General features: G+C 44.2%; 9 protein-coding genes across 9 annotated transcripts; 5 read left to right on the top strand and 4 right to left on the bottom strand.

The window, feature by feature from the left end:
- Positions 1 to 364: 364 nt before the first annotated feature.
- N7457_007634 (uncharacterized protein) lies at positions 365 to 1,867 on the top strand (the record flags this gene model as incomplete). Its single annotated transcript, XM_057178677.1, has 6 exons — positions 365 to 418; positions 474 to 518; positions 586 to 633; positions 698 to 1,591; positions 1,656 to 1,729; positions 1,786 to 1,867. 6 exons carry the CDS (start codon positions 365 to 367, stop codon positions 1,865 to 1,867), a joined length of 1,197 nt encoding a protein of 398 aa, XP_057027063.1.
- A 425-nt stretch (positions 1,868 to 2,292) lies between these two features.
- N7457_007633 (cytochrome P450) lies at positions 2,293 to 4,067 on the bottom strand (the record flags this gene model as incomplete). Its single annotated transcript, XM_057178676.1, has 5 exons — positions 2,293 to 2,735; positions 2,789 to 3,391; positions 3,449 to 3,517; positions 3,582 to 3,801; positions 3,855 to 4,067. The coding sequence occupies 5 exons, from the start codon at positions 4,065 to 4,067 to the stop codon at positions 2,293 to 2,295; spliced, it is 1,548 nt and encodes a 515-aa protein (XP_057027062.1).
- Positions 4,068 to 5,417: 1,350 nt separating this feature from the next.
- Positions 5,418 to 6,956, bottom strand: N7457_007632 (sulfatase family protein; the record flags this gene model as incomplete). Its single annotated transcript, XM_057178675.1, has 1 exon — positions 5,418 to 6,956. One exon carries the CDS (start codon positions 6,954 to 6,956, stop codon positions 5,418 to 5,420), a length of 1,539 nt encoding a protein of 512 aa, XP_057027061.1.
- A 474-nt stretch (positions 6,957 to 7,430) lies between these two features.
- On the top strand, positions 7,431 to 8,939 carry N7457_007631 (Zn(II)2Cys6 transcription factor; the record flags this gene model as incomplete). The annotated part of the gene is made up of 2 exons (XM_057178674.1): positions 7,431 to 7,529; positions 7,593 to 8,939. The coding sequence occupies 2 exons, from the start codon at positions 7,431 to 7,433 to the stop codon at positions 8,937 to 8,939; spliced, it is 1,446 nt and encodes a 481-aa protein (XP_057027060.1).
- Positions 8,940 to 8,971: 32 nt separating this feature from the next.
- On the top strand, positions 8,972 to 9,430 carry N7457_007630 (Transcription factor; the record flags this gene model as incomplete). Its single annotated transcript, XM_057178673.1, has 1 exon — positions 8,972 to 9,430. The coding sequence occupies one exon, from the start codon at positions 8,972 to 8,974 to the stop codon at positions 9,428 to 9,430; it is 459 nt and encodes a 152-aa protein (XP_057027059.1).
- An 863-nt stretch (positions 9,431 to 10,293) lies between these two features.
- Positions 10,294 to 11,986, top strand: N7457_007629 (uncharacterized protein; the record flags this gene model as incomplete). Its single annotated transcript, XM_057178672.1, has 4 exons — positions 10,294 to 10,527; positions 10,589 to 10,903; positions 10,993 to 11,612; positions 11,689 to 11,986. 4 exons carry the CDS (start codon positions 10,294 to 10,296, stop codon positions 11,984 to 11,986), a joined length of 1,467 nt encoding a protein of 488 aa, XP_057027058.1.
- A 2,081-nt stretch (positions 11,987 to 14,067) lies between these two features.
- N7457_007628 (beta-N-acetylhexosaminidase) lies at positions 14,068 to 15,927 on the bottom strand (the record flags this gene model as incomplete). The annotated part of the gene is made up of 3 exons (XM_057178671.1): positions 14,068 to 14,481; positions 14,532 to 15,716; positions 15,796 to 15,927. The coding sequence occupies 3 exons, from the start codon at positions 15,925 to 15,927 to the stop codon at positions 14,068 to 14,070; spliced, it is 1,731 nt and encodes a 576-aa protein (XP_057027057.1).
- A 1,214-nt stretch (positions 15,928 to 17,141) lies between these two features.
- Positions 17,142 to 18,143, top strand: N7457_007627 (glycoside hydrolase family 16 protein; the record flags this gene model as incomplete). Its single annotated transcript, XM_057178670.1, has 2 exons — positions 17,142 to 17,947; positions 17,999 to 18,143. 2 exons carry the CDS (start codon positions 17,142 to 17,144, stop codon positions 18,141 to 18,143), a joined length of 951 nt encoding a protein of 316 aa, XP_057027056.1.
- Positions 18,144 to 18,320: 177 nt separating this feature from the next.
- On the bottom strand, positions 18,321 to 19,121 carry N7457_007626 (uncharacterized protein; the record flags this gene model as incomplete). The annotated part of the gene is made up of 1 exon (XM_057178669.1): positions 18,321 to 19,121. The coding sequence occupies one exon, from the start codon at positions 19,119 to 19,121 to the stop codon at positions 18,321 to 18,323; it is 801 nt and encodes a 266-aa protein (XP_057027055.1).
- Positions 19,122 to 27,757: the final 8,636 nt, after the last annotated feature.

The following is a 27,757-nucleotide window of genomic DNA, read 5'->3' as shown; positions in this document are numbered from 1 at the left end:
CTGGGATATACGGATATACGGATATGCACTGTATGTGATCTCATTGCGAATCTGCAAAGCTGCGGTGCGATTATTTTTGGAGCTCGCCATACAGTGGCTATACATGGATAGCATGAGCAATATAGTTTCACAAATGCGTACATATATATATATATATATATATACATAGACCGGCCACCAGCTCATTCGCGGCAAAGAAGATCGGATGGACTCGACACGGCGGATGTACACTACTCCGGGGGCGCTCGGAGTTTGGCCCAAAAAGGAAACTGCATCTCGGAGTTAATCTGATAAGCGGATTCTACTCGAGGGTTATAAAGGGCCTCTATTCGCCTGTCTCTCACTTCTTCTTCTCATGTCTAAAATGGCCAACTCGCTACGGAATATCATTGTCGTCGGCGGCTCCTTCGTCGGACGGGTAGGTTCATATTCTGGTGCCTAAAAGTCACCACTAACTCGTGTCACCGATATAGACCACAGCCCAGGAGCTCGCACGCATCGTGCCCTCAACGCACCGAGTAGGTTGCCATGATTTTTTGTGTCAGAGGGAAAAAGAAAAGCAAAGCAAGCTAATATCTGGCACAGGTTCTCCTTACTGAGCCTCATAGTCATTTCCACCACCTCTTCACATTTGTAGGTTGTCCGTTGACACAGGGAGTACTGGCAGCATCCTGGCAAAGCTAACGCAGTACTATAGCCTCGATTTGCCATTGTTCCAGGACAGGAACATAAAGCATTCATCCCCTACAGTGGTATCTTCAATACATCGCCCAACCCTGCCTCCCATAGCGTGGTACAGGCTCGGGTGTTGTCCGTTAGGCCCACCCATATAGAGCTTGACCGTGAATGGCAAGGATCGAAACAGATATCCTTCGACTATGTTGTTCTTGCTACAGGAACACGTCTCTCCAAGCCTGCAGCTATGGATGATGATGATAAGCCATCGTCCGTCGAATATCTCCAGAGGCACCAGGCCAGTGTCAAGGCATCCCAGTCTATCTTGGTTGTGGGCGGGGGTGCTGTCGGTGTTCAGATGGCAACCGACCTCAAAGAGTATTACCCCGACAAAGAGGTCACAATGGTACAGTCGAGGCCGCGGGTGATGCCGAACTTCCACTCTCAACTCCATGATCTGATCAAGCGGCGGTTTGATGCGCTGGGCATCCGACTGATCACTGGCTCTCGCGTAGCTATTCCAGCAAATGGATTTCCTAATGATGGCAGCACCTTTCAAGTTCAGCTCACGAACGGCACCGCCGAGTCCACGCAATTCGTTATACTGGCCACCGGGCAAACACCAAATAACCAACCGGTGGCCGATTTGAAACCTTCCAGTCCAGATGGCGAGTCAATCATCAACCCTGATAATGGGTTCATTCGTGTTAAACCTACAATGCAATTCTTGGATGAGAAGTATTCGAACATGTTTGCAGTTGGAGACATCGCGGATACCGGTGCTCAAAAGGCTGCTCGGCCAGGTGCAGCCCAAGCAGCAGTTGTTGCGAAAAATATCCAGGCCTTAATTGAGGGCCGCGCTGCCGAGGATAAATTCGTGAAGGGACCTGGTGCTATTCATCTAACACTCGGAGTGGTAGGTCAATGGAACCTTTGTGGGGGTCGCTTCAATATCCATGACATGCTAAATGTGGCTTTAGACACACAATGTGGTGTTCCGCAATCCCAATACCGCGGAAGGCCAGACAGAGCCATGGATCAATCCAAAAGACGAGTGAGCTCTTGTTCTCTCACAACATGCAGCCCAGCGGAAGCTAACACCATCACCAGCGGTCAAGAGGATATGAATGTGGAAGCGATGTGGGAACGGCTCGGCATCTCGGTTGAGAATGCCCGTCAGTATCATTTATAGAAACTTGTGATCTACAGAGACTCAAGTAGAAATGATGGTGCCAGTGTGAAATCTTCTGTTGCCATCTCGAATCCTCATTTTAGATTGATTAATGCAACGTTTGTATCATGTTTGGATACATTGACATAGCCAACTTAGGTTACCTATATTGACGTCTTCCGATGGCTAAAATTGGGCCAGTAGCACGGGATCAATACGGGCAATCCTAGTATGAAGCATGTCTTAAAAAGATATCCTCCTATTGTCTTAAGTATTGCTAGCGTCTGATCAAGATATTCTCTGAGTACATCGGATGTGTTCTCATTTTTCATGCTACAAAAGGTAGTGCTAAGCCTGATTGGCCCCATCAGTTACTGATTTTGTGTTTTAATCCTATTCCGGGCATTGCAAGACATAGCAGTTCTCCAAGGTGAGATATACGGTCCTCATGCTTGACAACCCAAGTCTTCCGGGGACAACTCCTCCTGCCGTCTCCGAATCACCAGATTCGCGCCCGAGTCAGCAGTCATGGATACGCCAAATCGCCTGACTTGTGGAGGACATGCTTCATCGAGCTTGATATCGTACTTCATGAGGATCTGACAGAGAGCGATCTTCATTTCGTTCGCGGCAAAGAACCTTCCGGGACAGGCATGCTGCCCGAAGCCCCAGCCCAAGTGGATCGGAGAGGGCGCCACCAACTGAGCGGCTGTCTGTTGGCCGGGGACATCACGCATTTTCAGAAAGCGATAAGCATCAAATTCCTGCGGGTTTTCATAATTTTTCTCGTCCCACATACTATCCGCGGAGATCAAAATGGTGGTATCTTTGGGGACGAAGACCCCGTCGGATAACTCAACGTCGGCGGTAGTAAGACGACGCATTGGAGCTGTGACGAATTAGCGTAGCAGAGGAGAAGGTTCGAAGTAAAAGATAGCTTACTGATAGCGACAGGCTTCAACCTTTGACTCTCCTTGATGGTGCTGTCCATGAGGACCAACTTATAAAGGGAAATCTTGCTCCAACCATTCTCGCGAGTGACGGTAATGATCTCTTCTCGCAGAGCTTTGATGATATCCGGTTGGGAAGCGAGATCAAATAGAATTTGTGTCAACATGTCTGCCGAGGTATGAATAGCAGCCATGGAAAGTAGGAGCTGTGAGATGGCTGGGTTGTATGGGCGACCTTTGGCAACATCTTCCATCCAATCAATAGCATCATTGTATTGAGTTGGGGCTTCGTCAGCCGCAAGAGCAGCAGCTCTGTTTGCCCTTCGTTCGTTCAGGATGGGTGTGATTAGAGCTAGCGCTTGCTTCATGTCCGACCGAATCATACGGCATGAAGGGAGCACCCAATTGACCAAAGGTCGGAGCGGCTTGGGCCATTGCCGTAGCTGTTCGGTCGCGCGGATGACATGGACGGCGTAGTTGATCGTGATATGAAGCCAGTTAGGGTCTCGGCACAGCAGCTCGCCTAAGAACACCCGGGAGGACATCTGTGCCAGCATGGGAGTGATTGTGGTTCGGAGAGGTATGGCGTGCCATTCTATCTTCCCATTAGCCTTGACATGGTTCTTTGCCTGTCCTGCCCTCCACGACTTACCCTTCTCATCGGTCCAGTGCTTCTGCACAGCCATAGCTGTTTCCTTCGAGAGATGCTCTGTGACGCGCCCTGGATGATTGGGGTCAACATGCTGGATCTTCTGCATTTAATTTCCACTCCTGAGGGGATTTACCCAAGGTGCGTGTCAACTTTGTGAGGACCACGTCGTGCATGATTCGCTCATCCTTCGATCCTTCACGAAATGGTTCGAATCCCGGAAGATGAGAATGCAACTCCTTGGCCGATGCTTTGTCCCGGCTCATCTCGGGATGGTTTCGAATCTCGTTGAGATACTTCGGCGGCAGCACGACTTGACATCCATTGTCTGTGATCAGTCGAAATCCCTTGGCAGACTAGAACGATTCATCAGCTCTATCTACGAACGAACTATGATGACGATACTTACTTGAGCAAATCCGGCCTTGATAAGGTCCGCAGCACCAGCAACATAGCTGCGACGAGATTTGACCCCAAAATCAAAGACGGATCTCTGATTGATCAGTGGCAGCTTAGATCCCACTGCAAACGTGAATCGAAGAACAGAACCAGCGAGGAGAACAACGCCAATCGCAATCACCACATCTGTCAGAGGCGGAGCATTGGTGGGATACCCAATCATGATGGGTCCTAGAAGCCGTCACTATGGAAGTGCTGATGACCAGACGATCCAAAGGTGGAAATAGGGTATTTTGACGAGACTTGTCCCTGTGGCCCTGCAGAAATCCGGGCAACCGTGAAATAAAAGAACGCATTTTGCACGAGGCCTTCAGCACGATATACAACATTGTTCCCCCAAAAGGAAAGAGACGACGCAAGGACTATAGAGGGGGGACGCTTGGTTCCAGGACGGAATAACACGTCGGTCCATGTAACATGAAGCACAAAACTGATCATTATCGCAGGTAAGGGAGTCCTCTGACTCCTGAGTGTTGATGTGATGTCAGTCTGCAGAATGCTCCAGTGAGGCTTGGGCTCTCTGCATGGGATCGGCATCGAAAGCTGCACGGGGCGTCGGACGGATAGCAACCGTCTCCCGCCGCTAAGCCAGGGGTGTCTTCCCCCTGATATGTACATGTATCCTGTGTCTAGGTCTGTATCATGAAGACGAGGGAGACGGGAGAGACTCGACGGCTCCGGTTCATCTTGATATGCGGCAATGATCTTCGCACTACACGGTATGCGGCCCTTGGTTGCTAGCTCTATGTACGGAGTACGTAACGGAGGAATGTAACCACCCCGGTAGGACTCCGTACAGATAGAGATAGTCCAATACCTGGATCGATCACATTGTATTGTACCGGGCATACACCGCTCCGAGGCTGGTGAATGTGCAAATCTGGACCATCAATGGCTGGCCAGAGATCGTCGGTATCCTAGTCACTTCGACTTCTGTTGGAGCATCTTCGCCCACCGTGTAACACAAGATTGACAATTTGATGCGCTATTGCAAGTTGGGAAGCATAGAATCCGAAGATGTCTCTCAAGAATGGCAGGAAGGAAGCACATAGGAGCATTGCCTGCTATGCAATCGCTGGAATGGGGGGTTGTGTATAAGTGGGATCACCGGGAACCGGGGCGATCTGTGAGTTATGTCGAGTGATTCCAACCTGACAGTCATTGATACTGGATCTTCTGGTAAGCACGAATGTTATATATACTCCATACTTCGTAGGGAGTGCACGGAGTGTACTCATGGAGGTTATATTTCTTTTCGATATGCGTGGTAATGTGAGATAAGTGGAAAGCGAGACCCCATCCACTGATCTGTCCTGCGAGAGAACCAGGTCTCGATTAGGTATATCATACGAGGCAATAGCACTGGAGTGGACGGTACTGAGTATAGAGATTTACGAGGGAGGGCTGGAGATGAGGTGGGAATCCCAGCCCACAATGCTTTGAGGCAGCCTCTGTATGTCTATAGTCTATTGAACTGTAACTTTTGTTCTTCTTTGTTCTTCACTTTTTTGTTCTAATGAGCTGGCTCGTCTCCGATCTCCGCCATCTTTCTCTCCAATAAGCCCGTCATTTCGATCACCACATCCGCATACTGGGGATTGGAATAACAGTTGAACAACTCGAGCGGATCCTCCTGACAGTCAAACAACTCCCATTCCCGACAATCCTCGCCTCCTGGCCGCGCCCCATCGACGAGCAAATCATCATTGTACCAGTAAATCAACTTGTATCGGTGATTACGCACTCCATAGTGCGCATACGCTTCATGCTCGGCATCGTTATGCATCCAATACCGGTGATAGGCCAGCTGATCCCAATCAGCGGGGCAATCGCCGGCTAAAATTGAGCGGAATGACCGGCCTTGCATGTACGTTGGCGTCGTGATGCCGGCGAAGTCCAAAAAGGTGGGTGCGAAATCGACATTGCAGACAATGTCAGTACAAACACTGCCGGGCTTAATTTCCTTCGGATACCGAATCATGAACGGCATCTGGAAACTCTCTTCGTAAATGAACCGTTTGTCAAACCATCCATGTTCACCAAGGAAGAAACCCTGGTCGGACGTATAGATGACAATGGTGTTCTCTCCCAACTGAGGATCCGAGTCGAGGAGATCGAAGATACGGCCGACATTGTCATCAATGCTCTGAACGGTCCGGAGATACCGTTGCATGTAACGTTGGAACTTGAACTCAGCCAGTTCGTTTCTCGACTGGAAGCGGAAAACAGTGCCATCTTCATTGTCAATGAGCTTCATCAGTCGGACCTCGTCATCCGTGGGAGGCGAGGGTATCTTCCGCGATCCACCACTCATCTTTTCCCCGACTTTTCTTCGACCACCATCCGGTTGGGCGAGGCCCAGATCCTTGTATGACAGGTCCTCCGATACTCGCATTTTAGCAACCGCCGCAGCCTTCGCTCGATTTTTATAGTCGTCCGAAAAGGTATCGGGTAGCTTGATGGGGTCTTGGTACAGATCCTTATGCTTCTCATCGCATTCCCAACTCCGATGCGGCGCCTTGTGGTGGCACATGACAAAGAACGGCTTCGACTGGTCTCGACGCTGAATAAAATCCAGAGTCATGTCGGTTATTATGTCCGTAGCGTATCCCTCCTGAGTGTGTATACCGGTGGGGGTGATAAATTCGGGATCATGGTAGTCACCTTGGCCTGGGAGGACAGACCAGAAATCAAATCCGGTGGGCTCGTGTAGTTCGCCCTCTCCAAGATGCCACTTGCCAATCATAGCGGTCTGATATCCACCAGCTCGGAGCTGTTTTGCGACGTTCGGAGTATGACGTTGGATTTTCGAATCGAGAGACACCACGCCATTCACATGGTTATGTGTTCCAGTCAAGATAGCAGCGCGCGAGGGTGTGCAGATACTGTTGGTGACATAACAATGGTCGAAGCGCATACCCTCGTTGGCGATCCGGTCGAGGTTCGGTGTTTGGTTGATCCCCGCGCCGTAGCAAGAGATGGCTTTCGAGGCGTGATCATCGGCCATGATGAAGATGATGTTGGGCCGCGAAGACCCTAGAGGAGCGACCATATTTGAAGGTGGCGTCTGCAGGTGTAAACAACGGTAGCTGGAGTTAGAACAGGGAGCTTGCCTTGGATGGCGAAGCTGTCACGATATGATCGCAATCTTTGAAACGGACATGGTGCGGATCAATCACGCCTTATGCACGTTTGTTTGTACTCCTGGTATGTTCTAGCCTGGATGCAACATGGGGGCCCATGGAGCACGAGGTTTCCAATCGCTTGAGCTTCTCACCTGCGCCAGGCGAACGATCTCCAGGAGAGACCACGGCGATCGGACCGACCTTCCCCATTAGGATAGCTTCGGATGTCGGAGCCTCCTTCCGGATGAGTCACCCAATGGCCCTGCAGGTGCCCTCGACAACTGGAGTCTTTCCCCCGATCCCCGCATTATCAAAATGTTACTCCATTCTCTGCATCTCACTTTACATGGCGGAATATGGGGAATCTGGTCAATGCACCTTAACTATCCGACTGTGACATGATGCCGACTGCCGATCTAACAATCTCACCCTTTTTGTCTGTTTTCAGATCGGCAAATCCGCGAGCGAAACAGGTCTGCCAGGAGTGCCGAGCTCGCAAAGTATGCCCCGCTGCGATTTCAACTAGCTAGAAGAAAAGGATTTTATCGCTAATGGTGGGCCAGGTTGGCTGCGATGGTAGGCTTTCTACCTGCAGCAACTGCGAGCGCCTGGGCTTCCAATGTTCCTTTACCCGGCGTGGCGAGCCGTCTGTGATGGCTAATACGCGATTCGTGACAAAGAACGTGAACCGACCTAGACGGCTACGAGGGCCAAACTCCTGTTCACAATGCCGGGTGCGCAAGGTCCGCTGTTCTAATACGCACCCGCAATGTGCCAACTGTGTCAAACACGATAGACCTTGTTCATACCCTCCATCGAAGGTGGACCAGCAGCCTGACAGTAATCCTACGGGAGATCAGGAGCATCACATACCTCTTTCCTGCTCTCCAGAAGCTCGCGCCACAAACCCTGTTATTCTAGCGCATGAATCGGTATCGGTTCAGAACAGTGCCTCAATATCCGATCCCAGCGAAGAAACCGTCCCGGGAGACCCTTCTCCTGCAAAGACGACAGAACTGGTCTATAGCTTTTTTGAACATCTCTATCCCGTTCCTTCCTTTGCCTTCTTACATCCCGCCTCCACCTTGGCTCAGTGTAAGGAAGCCACCCTGGAGCGACCGCTGGTTCTTGCAATTTGTGCTTTGACTTCCTTTCACGTGAATGTTAATGGTTTAGCTGTCAGCCGGGAGAAAAGTACGGAATGGGTCTCAGATGCGGAAGAAATCATCTGGAGGCGCCTGGAGCATCCATCAATGCCTCAGTTGCAAGCTCTGCTGTTGACTATCAGCTACCGAATGGCAACCGGGAGGTACGAGAAAGCATTCATGCTAACTGCGATAGCCGCCCGCGCTGCATCTGCCATGGGTTTGAATCATGAGCACACATATTTGGACCCGATATCGGAGGAGACACGGCGTCGCACAGTATGGTGTTTCAAGTTGCTGGAGTCTTATTTCTCTATCGGACTGACAGAATTTGAAGTATGCCCATTTGAGTGCATTTACTTGCACCTCCCGTCATGTGAAGACTCCTTCGGTTTGCTAAGCCCTCCGGGCTCTCAACATCTTGTCATTGAGGCGTTGAGGGATCGAAACGAGTCGGGATCGCTGACTATGTGTATCCGTTTGGCCTCGGTTCGAAGGGACATTATGAAGCTAACTCGAGAGCTCGCTGTCTGCAGTGAGCCATACTTGCATCTCAAAGACGTGACTGGGGGTCTCGACGAGATTCTTTTCGAAGTCAAAACAGCGATGCCGAATCAAGCAGAAATTTCACCCGCAGGATTGAAGAAATTAATTGCAAGTCCTTGGCTGCCGCGGCATATTATGATGGTCACCTTATGGCATGGATGTTACTTTGATCTCTATCGCATCTTCCTCCCCGGATACCCGGAAGCTCCCCCCGGGTAGTTCTGAGCGCCATTGACGCAGAATTTGTTCAAATGGCGAAAACTGCCTGCATTGAGCATGCCTTGGCGGTCGTGAATCTCTTTTGCGACCTCAACCAGGGTTGTACCAAGCCAAGGCTGCTTGAGTTTGCGACCGGTGTGTGCGTTTACCACGCTGTGCGGTTGATCTTGTTTATCGCGCACTCATCGACTGAGCCGGATCTCCTGAGCCTTGAGTTTGCTGTGAGTCGCGCGGAGCTATGTCTGGCCGGCATCAAGCGGTTTTTCCACGGGCTAGCTTTGGCACAACCTATCCTCGATGATATTGCGCGACTGATCCAAGCCTTCTCCTCGGGCGGTTCTGCCACTGAGAGTCTTTCTGTATTTCATCAAGTCAACCATGGCCGGCAGTCCGATACCCGGATTTTATCTGCCGCGCGACCTCGACAACATCTGGCGGTCCACAGTGTTTTGCAACAGGCCAGGTTCTCCCCGGAGGACCCTGCCCCTTAATCCTTCATCGCCATAGGAAGCATGCTGGTGTGAAGTGTGATCTTAGATAGGCGTATACGACATGTGTAGATAATATCTGGAGCTCTATCGGGAATGAGTTTCGCTAGCATGTTCTATCTCTCTTGCGGGCTTTTTCCAAGTTGCATCCGTTACAGTACATGTTGCATGGTGTAGATGTCGCAATTGGCTATCACGAGCCAAGATCGTGCATCATGGGGCATTTAGCCACATGGTCGTATTGGCACAATGGGCCGTCTCTTGCCCTCTGATAGGCCCGAGCACAATCACCAAGCAACAGCAAGGAGAAGAAGAAACGCTTGGTTGTTCGGCAGTCGGAGCCCGTTACTCGATTGGGCCATCCAACGGCCCCCATTCCAGTCGCCCTGTTGTGTGGGGGCCACTCCACACAAGCAGCGTCGAGCGCGTCGATTAGCTGGAGCCCATGGAGCGATTGCTAGCCGAAAGCCTAACCCTCGCCTAGCACCTTTTCGTCGTGCTCGTTGGTCTTCCTTTTGGATGTTCAATATACAACGTGCGAGAGAGGCCAGTGAGCCAGGTCCATTCCACACCGCTCTTGACGCGCCACGGAGAGGACGATATTAACACCAGCTGGACTCCGTACTCCGTACTGTTGCCATTGTCATTGTGTATGATGTGATCCTGGAGAAACGCTATTAGAGGCGTGAAGTGTGACATCCGTGGCATTACTCCGTACCTGATACACGAGTATCCAAGGAGACATAAATGTAGAGCTCCGCCCCCAACAGAACCCCAAGGCCTTTTCTCTTCACGCCTTCGTTGTTCCAAGTGTCCATTCCACATATCCCACACTCGATCGTGGAACTATACACCTTCTCCTCGGTATGGCAGACAAGGAGAGCCCTGCCATTTTGGCTGAGTCTGAATTGGTCGATACCTCGGCCAACCAAAACGAATCTAACCATGGGGCCTTCGCCAAGCTTCGTAGCTGGTATACTGCGCCTCTCTTCCAGCTCATTTTGGTTGCTCTCGTCTGTTTCTTGTGCCCGGGCATGTTTAATGCCCTGAGCGGCATGGGAGGCGGTGGATTGACAGATGCGACCCTCGTTGATAAAATGGTAATAGCGATGTCCTAGCGAATTGAGTCTTTTGCACGAGCTAGGCTGACAACGTGTATAGAACACCGCGCTGTACGTGACCTCGGCTTTCACCAGTTTCTTTTCGGGTACGATCGTGAATCGGCTTGGTGTGCGGATCACACTCGCCTGTGGAGGTATCGGCTACTGCATCTATGTCGCTAGCTTGCTCACTTCGTTGCACAAACATGTTCCGGGCTTTAATATCTTTGCTGGTTTCTTGCTGGGTGTGTGTTCCAGCTTGTTGTGGACGGCTCAAGGTACAATCATGGTGTCTTATCCGTTGGAACGGCAAAAGGGACGCTTTTTCACTTTGTTCTGGTCCATCTTCAACGTTGGATCATGCGTGGGCAGTCTGGTAAGCGATCTTATGACATCCCTTGCCCTTCACTTGTGGAGTTCTCCAGCTGTGATTATCCATTCGACTAGCTGCTGACTGCGTAACAGATCGTTCTTGCCAACAGTATCCAAGAGAAGACCAATGTCAATGTGCCAGACAGCACCTACATCGTTTTTGTCGCCCTGACGTTCATGGGCGCTATGATTGGACTCTTCATCTGTGATGTCAAAAAGGTCGTTCGATCGGACGGATCCAAAGTCATTTTGATGAAGAATCCCAGTTGGAAATCCGAATTCATCGGCCTCTGGACGACTCTTCGCAGCGAACCGGCGGTTTTGTTGCTTTTCCCGATGTTCTGGTCGTCCAACTGGTTCATTTCTTATCAGACCAACTCCATTAATGGCGCTTACTTCAACACTCGCACCAAGGCCTTGAACACCTTCCTCTATTACATTGCTCACATCCTCGGCGCTTGCTTCCTCAGCGTGATGGACTGGGAGTACTTTCGCCGCAGCGTCCGTGCTAGGGTGATGCTCGTCATTCTCTTCAGCCTGACGATGATCATCCATGGTGGTGGATATGCGTTCCAGAAAACCTACACTCGCCCACCCGGTGGCGCCAAGCCGAACATCAACACGGACTGGACTGATCCGGGATACGGGGGGCCGATGTTCCTATACTTCTGCTATGGTTTCTATGACGTCGTCTGGCAAGGCGCGGTATATTGGTACGTGATTATTATCTTGGTACCTATGGCTACACCTGGATCCAATACTGGGTACTGATTGAAATGGGAAATTTAGGTATATCGGAACGTTGAGTAATTCTGGCCGTAAGAGCGCCAACTACGTCGGCTTCTACAAAGGTATCCAGTCTGCTGGCGCTGGAGTCATGTGGGCATGGGACTCAACAAAGCCGGCGTACATGGCCGAATTCACCAGTAACTGGGCACTACTGGCCACTTCGACGATCTGCGCTGCTCCCATGATCTGGCTGAAGATCAAGGACCATGTTGCTCCCGAGGAGGATCTAGAGGGCACGGACGAAAAGCTTGAGGATGTGGTACCAAAGGAGGCACGCGACGTATCACACATGTCTTAATGGAAAGGTATGCTTACGACGAACTTACCACAAGCAAGAAGTACGAATACTGACCCTAAATAGGAAATTAAATAATGTATTACCCATCACCAAGGCCCTTGAGTCAAACGGGCGGCTAGGCCATTGTGTCTTTCTCCGGGAGCCAGCTGTATACCAGTTTATAGCTGGCAACAAGACATGCGAGGAGTGAACTTTGCCATAAATCCATATAATATTCCCATTTTGCATAATTTTTGCCCTAATCCTGCTCTACAGGTGTAGAAGAATGCTTCTTGGGATGCATAGGCCCCGTGCCTGCATACCACTTCCCGTAAGGATGAGATGGATTTCTCCTGCTAACTTGAATTTCCTTGATAGCCCACGCGCGCTTTGTCTCTAGCGATACGATGCTTCACAATGGATACGTCTGTGTAAATGTAAGACTGTATGGACCATGTAGATAGCCTTCTTGTGTGGGATATGAAGTCTACAAAATCATGCTCACAAAATTGACCAAGTGAAGTATATATATCAAACTATCTCTGATCAATAAGCCATTACTGTTTACAAATAAACGAGTTGAAGGACTTTTGTGTAAGCAGACCACTACTAGACTATGACAGCGACGTGAAGTTAGGTTATTTGTGACAAGAGGTGGAGATAGTTGATCTTTGTACTATCTGAAACTAGCTACTTGACGTTAGAGACTCCCACATGCCTACGCCCATGACCATTCAATCGTATGACCAACGTTGCGCTGTGACAGAAGTTGGAGCTTTTGTCTGTCCACAATTGACCGGTCACTTAGGGCTTCATAGAGCGTCTTGATGAGACCTACGGATATGGGGCTCGGAGAGGAGGAAGGAGAGAGTTAGTTGTATTGGAGAGGAGACGAACTCCCGAACTATCTAGGCTACGAGGGTCGATGCCCGAGACACCAGTCACTCTCAACACATCTAGCGCCTTGAAAGTGTGAAGGATCATACATAGAATGACAGAATCCAGCGGATACGGCCGATGCCTGGAGGGTGTAGTATGTGAACTGGAGAACACCCGTGATTTGCCTGTCTACAGAGGAAGTGGCCGTATTTAACATGCCAGATGCAACATATGGACCATATGCCCCTAATACCGTAAAGGACAAAGAAAAAACACCCAAAAGAATCTATATATTAACACTTGAATTGATCCAGCATTCCATATTTAACCTCCTCGAGGTATATTCTATGTGAGGAATGGAATGATCCTCGTCGATGAAGACACCATGGAGGTACTGTCAGCCCGCGAGACCATCTGTGTTGGAGGCCTCACCTAGACCTCCGCACCAGCCCGCAAAGCCCAAAGCCCAACCCGCCCCAACCCGCAAATGGGCTGGGCTTTGGGCCCGGTCCCTGGGCCCATCGGTGGCTATGGGCCTAGGGTAGAAGCCCACTGGGCTTTTATGGGGGCCCAATGGGCTTCAAACAATACAAACATACTAATGCTTGGCAGATATATAAGTAATGCAGATTTTTCTAGTATTTCTAGGTATTTAGATTACCCCCTAAATTGACTATAGGTGCCTGAATTGACTGAATTGACTGAATTGACTGAATTGACTGAATTGACTGAATTGACTGAATTGACTGAATTGACTGAATTGACTGAATTGACTGAATTGACTGAATTGACTGAATTGACTGAATTGACTGAATTGACTGAATTGACTGAATTGACTGAATTGACTGAATTGACTGAATTGACTGAATTGACTGAATTAATAAAATTAAGATTTATGAAATTTGAGAAAAATGTAAATTAATAGAAAGATGCACTGACTTCTCTCTATATGAAATATATATATTTGCACATTGATTCTCTGTCAACTGTTGAACCCCCGTATTAGGCTAGATCAGGGCCGGCGCCGAGATCTTCCGCGGTAAGCATACAGACTTAAACATGTGTAAAGAACAGACATTAATCAGCAGGTTTATGAGCGCCAAGACTATATTTATGCATACAAATGGGCTTTAATGGGGGCCTTATGGGCCCCCATAATGGGCCATGGGCTTGGTTGGGCTTCGAAGGTAGGGCCCAACCAGGCCCATTGCGGAGGTCTAGCCTCACCATGTGCAATCACCATCATACTGTGTGCAATAAGCCATCTGGACCGGTGCTAGGTTGACCCCGCGCAGCACCATTCTCTCTCTGAGCTCAGACAATCGCACAGCCGCGTCAATCTGGCTCCTATTCTGCCCCCTTGAATCTTGACGCCCAGACCACATCACTTCCCCAGCCGCACTTGTACGTGGCCAGATCATCGGATCGAGGTTCGAAGGATCAGTCTGCTCGCTAAACAGATGGACCTCGCCACCGACCACCAGTTTGGCTTGCGCAGCCGACAGAGAGGCTGTTGGGTCGTACTCATACATCACTCGCCAGTTATTAATGGGCGAACAGAAGTCAGTATACGGATAGTTGGCTTGTGTATCGGCGTTGTCGAAGTTGAACCATTTGCCATGGCCGCAGGCAAGATACTACAAGATGTGAGTCATGGGCAAAGGATCTGCGGAAGATGAATGCTCACCCAGCTTGGGTTATCTCCGAAGAGAGCTTTGTGCCCGCGCGCGGTTACCTCGTCCAAGGATTTGTCATCGATCCAGGTCTGGACTATAACATCATCCCCAAGGGTAATATTCCAGTCAAGAACTAATTCTTCCCATACAATTGGGACTAGCCCTGCCTTTCTGACCAGGCCATGGGCGTGATCGACAAACTTCTGCAGCAGCGGGGCGAGAACAGCAACGTCGTCCGACTTTACCGTATCATCCAGCAGGTGGTCGCGAGTGTCAATCTCGTCCCCACCGGTGTGGAAATAGGCTGAATATGGTGAGACCCGGGGTAGAATGTCATTGAGAAGTGTGGTGACAAAGTCATGAACCAGCGTGGAATTCAGCTTCAATTGTCCACATGGCGGTTCGGAACAGTAATTCTGCCATGGCTCTTGACGGAATGCAGTGATAAGCTCTGGGTGTGAGAATCCAACAGAGGTTGTGTGACCGGGCATGTCTATCTCTATTATAACTTCGATGCCCCGATAGACCCCATAGACCTGAATGTCTTCGATGTCCTGAGGTGTGTAGGACAGTCCAGCCCCATAGGCGCCTTCCTTGGACAGCTCTGGAAGTGCGGGAACATCCAGCGGCCAAGACTGTGCATCAGTCATGTGGAGGTGTAGCCGATTAAATTTGTTCCAAGACAGGGCATCGATGGTCCGCAGAATGTGTTCCTTGGGATACCAGTTTCTCGACACATCCAAGTCCAAACCTCGGTAGCCAAACTTTGGCTCATCGTGTACATGAACGGGGACGAGATTAGAATAGACTCCTACTCCTTTGATGGAGTGAGAATAAAATAGCTGAGTGAAAGTCTCCAAGGCACGGAGCACACCGGTAGACGATGCTGCTACAATTGATGCTGCACCATCCAGCCCAATTGTTAAGTTGTAAGTTTCGTCTATCGCACCTGCAAGGGGCTTGAATGTCGAATCACTATCCTCTGTGGTCTGGGTGATCTGAAGTCTGCGAATATAGGTTTTAGCTTTGCCGGACGAGGGGGGTTCAAATTGATCCAGCTCATTCCGTGGGTGAAACTTCCAAGGAACAATGCTACTCGTAAAGATGGACTCCCTAGTCCTCTGCACGGCGGCTTTGATGATTTCCACGCTCGAGATTGTTGGGATTGACTCATCTGCACCCGTGGATTGCGGAATCTATTGTTTTAATGCTCGTCAGCCTTTTGATTGAAGAGGGAGCGTCCGCGTAGGAACCGTGATTAATAGAAGCGCTTACATCCTCATTGTTATATGAGACCCGAAAGTCCTCAGCAAGCCACACAGTAGAGTTACCCTTGGTGAGAGACTGGGGTGCAGGCCACACGGCCGCAACGCGACCAACGAGGTACAGGAGGGGAAGGATCCTCATCTTTCAATCGAATAAGAGTCCCAGATGTTTCCGATGTTGGGGTGACTTCGGTCGACATATACTTGATATGTATACTCAACCCCTGACATGATCTACATTGGCGTATCATGCCTTCCAAAGACCGGATGTCGTGATGCTGCGGGGACACAGTCACAGCCGATGAAGCGTAACCCTGTACGGCATATCTACATCAGGATGAAGTTACACCTGCAAAAGTCACAACATTTATTGGGATTGTCCCTTTTTGTCTCTAGTCACCTTCCATCGATCTAATGGTGCTTTCAGCGCCAATGAGAGCATGAACCAAAAATGGCGTTATTCAGGACTCGGTGATATGACTTGACTCAATGGGACAGTACGGAGTAGATCTTCTCATGCGCATTTTAGCCTATGATATCTACTGGTGTATGTTGTACGGAGTATGGAGTAGGTACTATGGAGATACTATAGAACAGGGAAATCTAATCAATTAGCCTTTCCAGCCACCTCTTTCTGATTGGCCGCGGAGAATACGAGTACCGTGGGACGTGGTCTCCTCAGGGACCGCGATCGGACCCTGTGACGCGTGGGGCTATTCCCAAAGGAGCTCGCGCTCCCGAGTTCCGTTCCCCGACTGCCGAGGTCCGACATCGGAGATTTCTACTCGATCGGCAGGAAGATGCTACATCAGGGAAGACAACGGATCAGCGATTGGGACGGAGTACAAGGACGGAGTATACAATCAAATGACTGGTTGGTTGGTGTTGTCGCAATTCATCAATCTGATTCGATTTATCCGATCTGCGACCCCATCTGGATGGCTAGGACTTTACGGAGTCCTACCAGCAGACTACGGAGTAGAGCAGCTATGCGCAGTAGTGCTCGATTTGTTGAGTGACAACTATGTGAAATTGGCATGCGGTCCCTTGACATCCCCGTCTCCCCATTGGTGTCCTAGGAAGCACGTAGTCGCCGCGAAATATGGTATCAATCTCATGAGGGATTGATGAGTCCAAAAGGGTTCAGAATCTGTATCCTTTCCGGACTACTGCATCTACTGCATCTAGCTTGCTATTGAAGTAAATAACTGGTGTGAGACATATAAAATCGAGTGGAATCTGCCGATGCGAGTGGTGATTCCTATTCCACTACAGTTCAGGTCTTGACTGAATTCATCATTACTCTCTATAACCCTTCTATCCCTGTGCCTTACAGCATCGAAGGCACGCACGACAATGACCCGTATTCCCACACTGCTTGGCGTGGCCACACTTGTCTGGTCAAACATGGCTGCGGCGAAATACACTCTCCTTGATTCGTACGACGCAACCAACTTTTTCGATGGCTTTGAATTTCGAAACGGTACTGGATCCGGTGGGTTTGCACACTATGTAGATGCAGCCACTGCAGAGGCAAAGTCTTTGGCTGGGATTCGGGACGGGCAGGTGTACCTCTCCGTTGATAATCAGACCGAAAACACAACGGGCGGACGGGATTCTGTCAGAGTCATCACGTCAAATGTGTATACCAACGGGGTTTACATCGCCGATATTGCGCACATGCCGGGTAATGAATGTGGCATCTGGCCCGCCTACTGGACCAGCGGTCCAAATTGGCCCAACAGCGGCGAGATTGACATCATCGAGGGTATCAATCTGCAGAAAACTCCTGTCATCACCTTGCACACTGGGGAGAACTGCACCGTCACAAATACCGGATCTGCAGCTGGTTCGGTCCTCACAGATGCCGACTGTGACAGCACAGTTTCTGGCGGCTGTTCCCAGTCAACGGTGAATACCCAGGCCTACGGGGACGGGTTCAATGCGATCAACGGGGGCGTCTACACGATGCAATGGACAACGACGGCTATCTCGGTCTGGTTTTTTCCCCGTGGCAGTATTCCGGCGGACATCGCGGCAGGGACACCAACCCCAAGCACTTGGGGTACGCCGTTGACCAGGTTTGAGGCTTCTGAGTGCGATTTCGCCTCTCACTTCAAAAGCAATGATATCATATTCAACACGAACCTGTGCGGCTGGGCGTGAGTAACAAATTCCAATGATGTATCAGGGCATGTAATAACAGATATTAGTGGAAACGTGTGGTCCTCGAACGCTGAGTGCAGTGCAAAGGCTTCTACCTGCGAAGAATATGTCGCTCAAAATCCTTCAGCGTTCTCGGAGGCATATTGGCTAATCAACTATGTCAAGGTGTACAGATGGAGCGACTCTGCTTGATGATGAATGGAGGGAGAAGGCGTTAAGTTACCCTTGATATAGCCATGGATTCTATGCAATTAGGAAAGCTCGGAATCCCAGAGAGATTATTATGAGGACATGATCAGCTTTCATCCCGGAGGAGTAGATGATGGGTTGGAATCCGATTATCCAGGGTCTACCTAGGCAATAATTTAATCAAGACCCAGTTTCTATCCCAAAGTGTCGAGCAACTTCATTTAGACCTAAGCCTCCAACGCCCACCCAAAGATCGACGAACCCCTCTTCTCTAGCTCGAGCAATGTCTCTACTACTCCAAGCTTCTTCCAGATGCCTCTCGAGATAGATTGTTTGAAATCCACATCTTTTGGCGGCTTGCAAGTCCTCGAGATGGGCTGCGACAAGACAACATTGCGAATCCTTAAGACCAAATCTGCGAGCAGCACCATGATAGACGTCTGGCGACGGCTTGTAAGCACCGAAGTGCTCCGCACTGGTAATGTGCTGGAAAGGCAAAGAATTATGCTCTTGTAGGTCTTTGAGCAGTTTCACATTACCATTAGATAATGTAGAAGTCGCAAACTTGGTGCTTAGCAACGAAAGGCCCGCCACACTATCAGAGTACGCGTCAAGTCGATGCCAAGCGAGTGTTAAGTCTTTGAGATCGTCTTCGTTGAATAAGCCTCGGAGAAGCCATTTGTCGAGAATGCCTTCCAAAGAGATTCGGTTGTACTCATCTACCGAGACAAAGGGCTTGGATGTATCGTACGTGTCTCCGAAGCTCATATATGCGCGATGCCACTCCTCGGCAATTTCCTGCCAACTTGGAGTGGACATGTCGGAGGCACGTGCTCGTACATCCGGGCTTAGATATTTCACTTGATCTTGTAGAGCCCTTTGTGCTGCGGCATTGAGCTCGTTCGCAATGCAATATCTCCATTCCACGATTGTTCCCAACACATCAAAAAATATTATCGAAGGGAGACTCTTTGGTGACATGTTTGTCGGAACTTCTTCGGGAGCAACAGAAGAATTGAGGCGTTTATATAAAATGTAGATTATACCTGAGGGGTCAAGCGTATTCTCCCTGTGCTAGCTAGAGAAACAGAAACCGAAAGAAAAAGAAGATGGATTTCCCTTCTGGAACCGGGGCAAACGTTGACAAGATAGCATCGCAGTGAGACTAGGCTTCTATCAATATAAATAACATTGAGCACTCACCATCTCCATTAGCCTCGGCATTGCGTAACATTGCATGTGACTGGCAATTGGAAGGCCTGAACCAGGCCCGTCGGTGTCACGGGCTGTCACGGGCTGAGCCGATTGGGTTAGGGGCTAAAACGCTCAAGGCAGTTACATTAACGTCAACTCTCTTCAGATATTCTTCAGCGAATCCTCTAGAACTCCGCCAAAAGAAAATCCTATCTAGACCCCCGCACCAACCCACAAAGCCCAAAGCCCCCCCCCCCACCCCCCAACCTACAAATGGGCTGGGCTATGGGCCTAGGGTACAATTCTACCGCAAAGGTTTCCTCGAAATTGCCCCACACCCGCGTAGACTTCCAAACGCACCGGAATTGCAGTGGGTAAGTGGGCTTAGCTACGACGTAAAAGCTAAGCTTATCCATGATCCACTTTCGATCTACTTCTAGTGGGTCCGTAGTTAAGGTCTACTCGGAAAACATTTATAAGCAGTATTGATATGACGAAGAAAATAATATTCCGTAATAACTCATTATTTATTCATTGTTTTTCCTTTTTCTCACATAGACTTCCGCACGCACCGGAATTAGGTCGAATATCCCAACCCGGCACCGGACCTAACGTTAGGTTCACCAGATAACCTAATAAAAACCTAATTAGACCTAAGTTTTATATAATTCTCTATATAAAGTGCCTTACTTATCTAAATTAATTACTATAATTTTTCCTTATTTTAGTTATATTAAGAAAGACTTTAATATTTAGTAGTATAGTAAGTTAAACTTAATTAAATATCCTTATTTATTAGTATTTAAGGTCTAGTAATATATTAATTACTTAATAGAATATAAAATTTCTTATAAAATAATACTATAATTAGTAAGGTTAGAAAATTTATATATTTAAGTAGTAGAAATACATATTTATAATCTATAGTTTTAGTATAGACTTTCTAATATTAAAGAAATAATTAGAATAATAGTAAATCTATCTAATTTTATAGATCTTCTTTATTAGAGAGTGGTTTCTAGTAAAAATAAACATTATTAGTGCCTAGATATTATTATATTTACTTAATAATCCCTTGATTTTAAAGTATTTAGTTAAGACTAAGTATTTAGGGTAAAAGGTTCTTAAGTGATTTTCTAAATTAATATAGGAATTAGGTTTTTATTAGGGTTTAGGTAAGTATCTACTTACTTTATACTCTATAAGCTAATTAATATAAAGCTAATATCTTAGTCTATTTAATCTATTATCTCTAATCTCTATCTATTATTCTTAATTATAAGTAATAATCTCTCTCTTTTACTTTCTTTACTATACTTCTATCTTTTTCTAAAGATAAGGCTAATAATATCTTATATTTATTAGTTTAATTACTTACTCTCTTCTTAACCTATTCTATAATTAATAAAAGCTTTAGATATCTAATTAAACTACTTCCGATTCTATCTTCTTTTTAGTATATTAGTCTAGCTTAAAAAAAAGGTATTTATCCTTTATAACTAAATAATATATACTAAATAGATAGATTAGTAACTATAAACTATTAAGGCAAGTGGGCCTGACACCACGTTGCAAAACTTAGGAAGTAATGGTAAGGTAGAGCGTTTACCAAAAGAGCCACTATGACGACCAACTGGTCTTCATATCAGGTTACTAACCTAAATACCCGATATATACTATAAGATATACGCACCGTATTCGTACTCCGTACGTTAGGTTATAATATTATCTCCCCTCTTTCTGATGCCTTAACCCCGAGGCATAAGGAAAGGATAGAATATCTATAGGTAGCTTAAACGGTATGATTACCGTGCTAATAAGATATCGGTATATATATTTTAAGTTATAGACCCCTAAGTGTATATATAGATCTCTCTATAATATTCCTTATAAAGACCGTAGATTCGAATTCGATATCTATATGTCTCGAACCTAGGGTCTCCGAAGTTAGTCGTTATATTGTTAAGGCAAGTGGGCCTGATACCACTACAAAACTTAGGAAGCAATAGTAAGGTAGAGCGTTTACCAAAAGAGCCACTATGACGACCAACTGGTCGTTATGTTAGGTTACTAACCTAAATACCCGATATATGCTACGAGATATACGCACCATATTCATACTCCGTATGTTAGGTTGTAACATCAACTAATTTAGTTGGAAAAGTAAGTTTAAATAGGACTTAAATTATAATATAAGAATTTAGTAAAACTACTATTAAGTTATATATAATATAAATAGTATATTAAGAATTATATATAAATACTATAGAAAGATATTAGTGTATCTTTATTTAACTATATTAGATTATAATATAATTAAAATATATTATTATGATATATTAATAATATAAAAATATCTTAAGACTATTATATATACATATTTTAGATAAGAAGAAGTCTAAAAGTATAAAGTTCCTTTAAAAGAGGGTATATCTAATATTATATATAAAGTTTAATAGTACTAATCGGTTCTAATTCCTTTACTATCTAAGAGGATCCTTTAATATAGAATAGACTTTTTTTATAAGAAGATTAAAAGGAGGATATCCTATAATTTCTTATCTTAAACTAATTACCTTTTTACCTAATCAAATACCTAACCTTTAAGCGATTAATTAGATACTCTATTTAAGTATAACCTTAAAAATAGAGTATTTAGTTTAATAATAGATAATACCTCTAATAATAAGATCTTAGTAGACTCTCTTTGATAATATTCTTATTATCTAAATTCCTTATCTTACCTATATTATCTAACTAAGCTTAAATTAGCTTCTTATGTATATTAAAGTAGCTCTATTAAATAATTTAGCTAAGATAAAATAGATAAAGAAATAATTTTAACTAGCCTATATAAATATATAGTACTAAAAATATAATATCTCTATTACTCTAAATAAGATTTACTATCATACTATCTATATTAATATTAGTCCTTAGCGCTAAGAGATATTTTATAGCCTCTAGATAACCTTAGTGAAATTAATACTAACCTAAGATATGTTACGACCCTCTACTAGGAGAGTGCCTCATAGGCTGGATCCCGCCTGGTCCTGTGACCTAGAACCCGTGACCTAGCAGGGGTAGTATGACCCCCCGCCAGAGACCGCACTAGGGAGACTAAGTCCTACCGGGTTAGGTGACCTAGTCCCGTGACCCGCTAAAGGTTATCTATATAGAGACTGCTAGGGGAACTTAGCTCTTTAGCGATTAGTTTATAAATATACTAGCACCCTACTATTCCTTTACTCTAGTTCTATACTACCTACTAGGACCCGCTAGTACGCCGGTCCTAACATTCTAATCGCTAAATCTTAATTGAACTAGACCGTTAGAATACGTAATATCGACGACTTGACGTACGAGCGACCGCCTAAGGGGAATCTTAGCCCTAATCGCGGAAACGAACGACGTCCCGGGACCCCTATAACCCCTACTAGAAGAGGTAAAGATATAGGGAGTCGACGATAACCCTTAGGGAGGAAACCCGCCGGATCCGATAACCCCGACTAAAGTAGACGAGGAGGCGGAACTCCGAGAGTTAGAGACCCTTAAAAGACGTCTAGCTCTAGTAAAGAAGAAAAATAGAATCCGCGCGGAGCTATAGGACGAAGAAGAAAACGTAGTAATCCTATAGGCGAGAATATAAGGATCTAGGATCCGTTAGGGTTCGCTAGATAGTACTACTAGCTAAATTACCTATTAACTACCTAATATTATCTATATAAACTTAATTATATTATAAGAAAGTACTAGAGGCTACCTATCCTATTAGAAAAAAGTAAAGGAACTACGTATACCTTATAATATAATAACGTATAGAGCTAAGAGTTCGGGTAAATATAATCTCTTTAAGTCGAACTAGAAAGCCTTTTAGAATAGATACCCTAACTAGTTTACTAATAACGTACGTAAAATAGATTAAGTAACTAAATTCCTAGCGCTAAAGATTAATATAATATAGATAGAATACTATAGGAATAATCTAGGTACGATATTTATCTAGTTAGTCTTTAAAATATAAGCGCTTATTTAGGTTACTAACCTTATCGAGATATAGCGAGAAGCTAAATATAATTAGTAGTAGATAATATAAGCTAAGTATTAGGATATATACTAATACGTCTTAAAGCTTACTAGACTCTATAACCGCCTAAAAGATATACTAACTAGATAGATAAGAATTAACTATTTAGAGATAGATATCGTTAAAGAGATATAAGACGAAATAAGGAGGTTTATAGCCCCTATTATAGATTAATAGGATAACTAGATAGCCTTCTATAACTAAATTAAGAAAGTAATACTAGATAAGATATTATATCTTAGAGAGGCTAAGAAGATAGCGCTAAAAAATACTATAGACTTATAAAGATTTAGTAGAAGACCCTTTAAGGGAAATAGCGCCTTCCTTATATAATAAGCTACGACTACTATAGAGGGTAGAAAAGCTACCGTAGGGTCTAAACGAGACTAGAGCGGAGATAGTAAATTCTATAACTTCTATAGTAAGCCGGGCTACTATATAAAGGACTACCGTAAGAAAGCTATAGTAAACGCTATAGCCGCGGAAGAGTTAAAAAAATAGATAACCCTATATTATAGACTCCTATAGTATTAGGAATAGTCCTCTTTAGAGAACGTAAAAAAGTATACTAAGTACTCGTCTATAATATACTAATATTAGATATTAAGATTAGAGCCCTAACGGGGGTAGCTAAGACGTTAATAGATAGTAGCGTAATCTAGAGCTTCGTAAGCTAGAAATAGGTAAAAAAGAACTTAGAAGAGATATATATAATAAGTACCCGCTTAGTAGAAGCTATAGATAGGTATAAGATCCCTTTATATAGAAGCTAAGAAGTATAGCTTAGTTTAATAGACCGGAATAGAACCTATAGAGTTATTAAAATAATCTATAAAACTATAAATATAACGATCTATAATATAATCCTAGGAATAGATTAGCTTAGGCTAGTAAATCCGGATATTAACTAGATAATTAGTAAGTAGACGTATAGAAATATAGCCCCGCTAGAGATTAAAACCCTCCCGCTAGAAGATTTCGAGGAAGAAGTAAGACTATAAGATATACTTAGAGAGCTACGCTTAGATATTAATAAGGTTACCGGGGAGTTTATAGTAATACTAAGGGTAATATAAAGCTCGGATAGAACCTCCTATCCGGTATAACCCCTAACTAAACTCCTATTAGAATACTAAGATCTAGCTATCGTAGCGAGTAAAGAAGGTACTATAGCCCTTCTAACCTACGTAGAGTATAACTACGTAATCGAGCTAATATTAGGTAAGATACCTCTTTAGAGGTTAATATATATATTATCCGCTAAAGAGTTAGAAGTTCTCCGCTAGTATATTAAGGAGAATCTCGAAAAAGGCTAGATCCGATACTTAAAGAGTTAATTAGGTATATCTATCCTCTTTATACTAAAGAAAGATAGTAAGCTTAGACTTTATGTAGACTATAGAGGGTTAAACGCGATTACTATTAAGAACCGCTACTCTCTACTACTAATTAATAAGTCCCTAATAAGATTATTAGAAGTATAGATCTATACTAAACTAGATCTATAAGATACCTACTATAGGATCCGTATAAAATAGGGAGATAAGTAGAAAATAGCGTTTAGATACCGCTATAGATATTTTAAATATATAGTAATATCGTTTAGACTTACGAATACTCCCGCTACTTTCTAAGCGTATATTAATAGAGCCTTAGTAGGACTTATTAACGTCTATTTAGTAGTATATCTTAATAATATACTAATCTTCTTAAAGGATAAGAAGACCTATATATATTATATCTAAGAAGTGTTAAAACGCTTAATTAAGTAGAGGTTATTTATTAAACCTAGTAAATATACGTTCTATATAGAGAGGGTCGACTTCTTAGGCTTTATTATCTCCTACTACGGAGTTACTATAGACCCTACCCGAGTAGAGACGATAAGCTAGTAGCTAAAGCTAACTTATATCTTCGATATATAGTAGTTTATAGGCTTCGCTAACTTCTACTAATATTTTATTAGGAAATAGTCGATAATTAGCGCCCCTCTTAATAATCTAATTAAGGGGCTAGACGTATAAAAGAAAGGAAGAAATAAACGCTAGGAAGGGTTCGTCTTTATAGAAGAAGCGCGAGAAGCTTTTAAAAAGACTAAGACCGCTTTCTAGACTACGCTAATAATTATATACTTCGATATTACGTTAAAAACTATAATAGAAACGGATATATTAGGAGCCGCTATCTATATAATTATATTATAGCTCTATAAAGATAGATACTAGTACCCTATCGCCTTTTACTCCCGGAAGATACTAATAGTAGAGAGAAATTACTAGGTTAGTAACTAGGAAATACTAGTAATCTTTATAGGGTTTAAGGAATAGTACTACTTCCTTAAAGGAAATAAGTACCTAATTATAATAATAATAGATTATACTAATCTTATCTAATTTATAACGACTAAAAAGCTTATAAGACACTAAATATATTAGGTAAAATACTTTATAGGTTTTAACTTTATTATTATATTCCGCCTAAGGAAAATAAACCCTATAGATACTCCTAATAGATAACCTAACTATATAGTAGATAAACTACCGGACGCTATAAGTCGTAATATCTTTATATAGAGACTTAAGGAGACTATTAGTAAAGGCGCTAGTTACTAAAAGGATCTATAGGATATAATATACCTAGGCGCTATAATAACTATAGTATATATAGAGATCCCTACTAAGCCCGCGACGAATAGACTACTAAGTCGAAAGGAGATACGCGAAGTAGCTAAAGGAGAAACTATATATACTTATAAGCCGCTAGAAACTATAGTAGAACTTATACTTAAGATATAGGCGAAGAATAAGTTCTATAGGAATACACTTAGAAGGGTATAGGAAACTAATAACTTTAAATAACTCCCGAAGATACGATAGAGCGTAAGAAGCTAAGATAGACTACTAAGATATAATAACTACGTCTATATTCCTAAAGATAAACCCGTAATCTATTAGGAAATTATAAGGATCTACTACGACGATCTATAAGTAGGCTATTATACGAGGAAAAGAACGCTATAGGCTATTAGATATAAATACTAATAGAAAATCTTTATTAAGGATATATAGGACTATATCCTTATATACTAGATTTACTAGTCTAATACTATTAAACGCTATAAGCTATATAGGCTACTTAAACTACTACTAATACTAGAGAGACTAGGTTAGTAGATAAGCGTAGACTTTATTATAGGCCTATTACCCTTAAAATAAAAGGGGAAGGCCTATAACGTAATTATAGTTATAGTCGATCTATTCTTAAAATATTCTCTCTATATTTCCTATACTAAGGACGTAGACTCGCTAGAACTCGTAATCTTATTTTACGAAAAGGTTATACCCCTATAGGGAATACTAGAAAACCTCGTTAGTAATAGAGGTATTATCTTTATATTAAAATTCTAGAGCTATTTCTACTACCTCTTTACTATAAGACGTAGACTATTAATAGCCTATTACTTATAAACTAATAGGTAGATAGAGAGATAAAACTAAAGTATTAAGTATTACCTATATAATATAGTAAGCTAGTACTAAGATAACTAGATAAGATAGATTCCCCTTATATAGATTGTCTATAATACTACTATCTATAGCGTACTAAAAATATCCTTAGCTAAAGTATTACTAAGATTCTAACCGGAACTAAGAATATTAGTACTAGATAGAAAGATAGAAACCTATAATAATACTAAAAACCGCGTAAAAGAAATACTAAAGATATAAGAAATACTAAGAAAGCGCCTAAAAAAGTTAAAAACTATAATAAAGTAAGCCTATAATAGGAAATATATAGAGAAGTCTTTTATAATTAGATAATAAATTATACTAAGAAATAAGTATATTAACTTAGGACGACTATATAAAAAGCTAGATAACCGCTATATAGGACCCTTTACGATAGTAGGTATAGTAGGATAATAGGTATACTAGCTAATCCTTATATTAAGATACTATAAGATCTACCCTATATAATATACTTTAATATTAGAGCTATACTATAGAGATCCGCTGAAAGCTTAAGAGCGGCCTAATCCTATATTAGTAGATAACTAACCTAAATAGGAGATCGAGGAGATCCTCGCCGATAACTATAAGAGCGCCGAATACCTTATTAAATAAAGAGGATACGGGTATAAGGAAAATACTTAGGAGCTAAGAGAAAATATAGAAGATATACTAGTATTTAAGAGCTATTATAATAAGAAGAAAGAATAACTAGAGTATATAATACGCTAAGAAAGATTTATAAAGAAGAAGTTAATATAGCCTAGGATCTACCGCTAAATACGTTCCGGGAAGGTTAGAAGGACCGGAGTAGACTTAAGAACGCT

The sequence above is a fragment of the Penicillium paradoxum genome (assembly GCF_028828445.1).
Source record: "Penicillium paradoxum strain IBT 22861 chromosome Unknown utg000007l_segment0_segment0, whole genome shotgun sequence".
NCBI classification, from domain to species: domain Eukaryota; kingdom Fungi; phylum Ascomycota; class Eurotiomycetes; order Eurotiales; family Aspergillaceae; genus Penicillium; species Penicillium paradoxum.
This window is presented reverse-complemented; position numbering and strand designations above follow the sequence as displayed.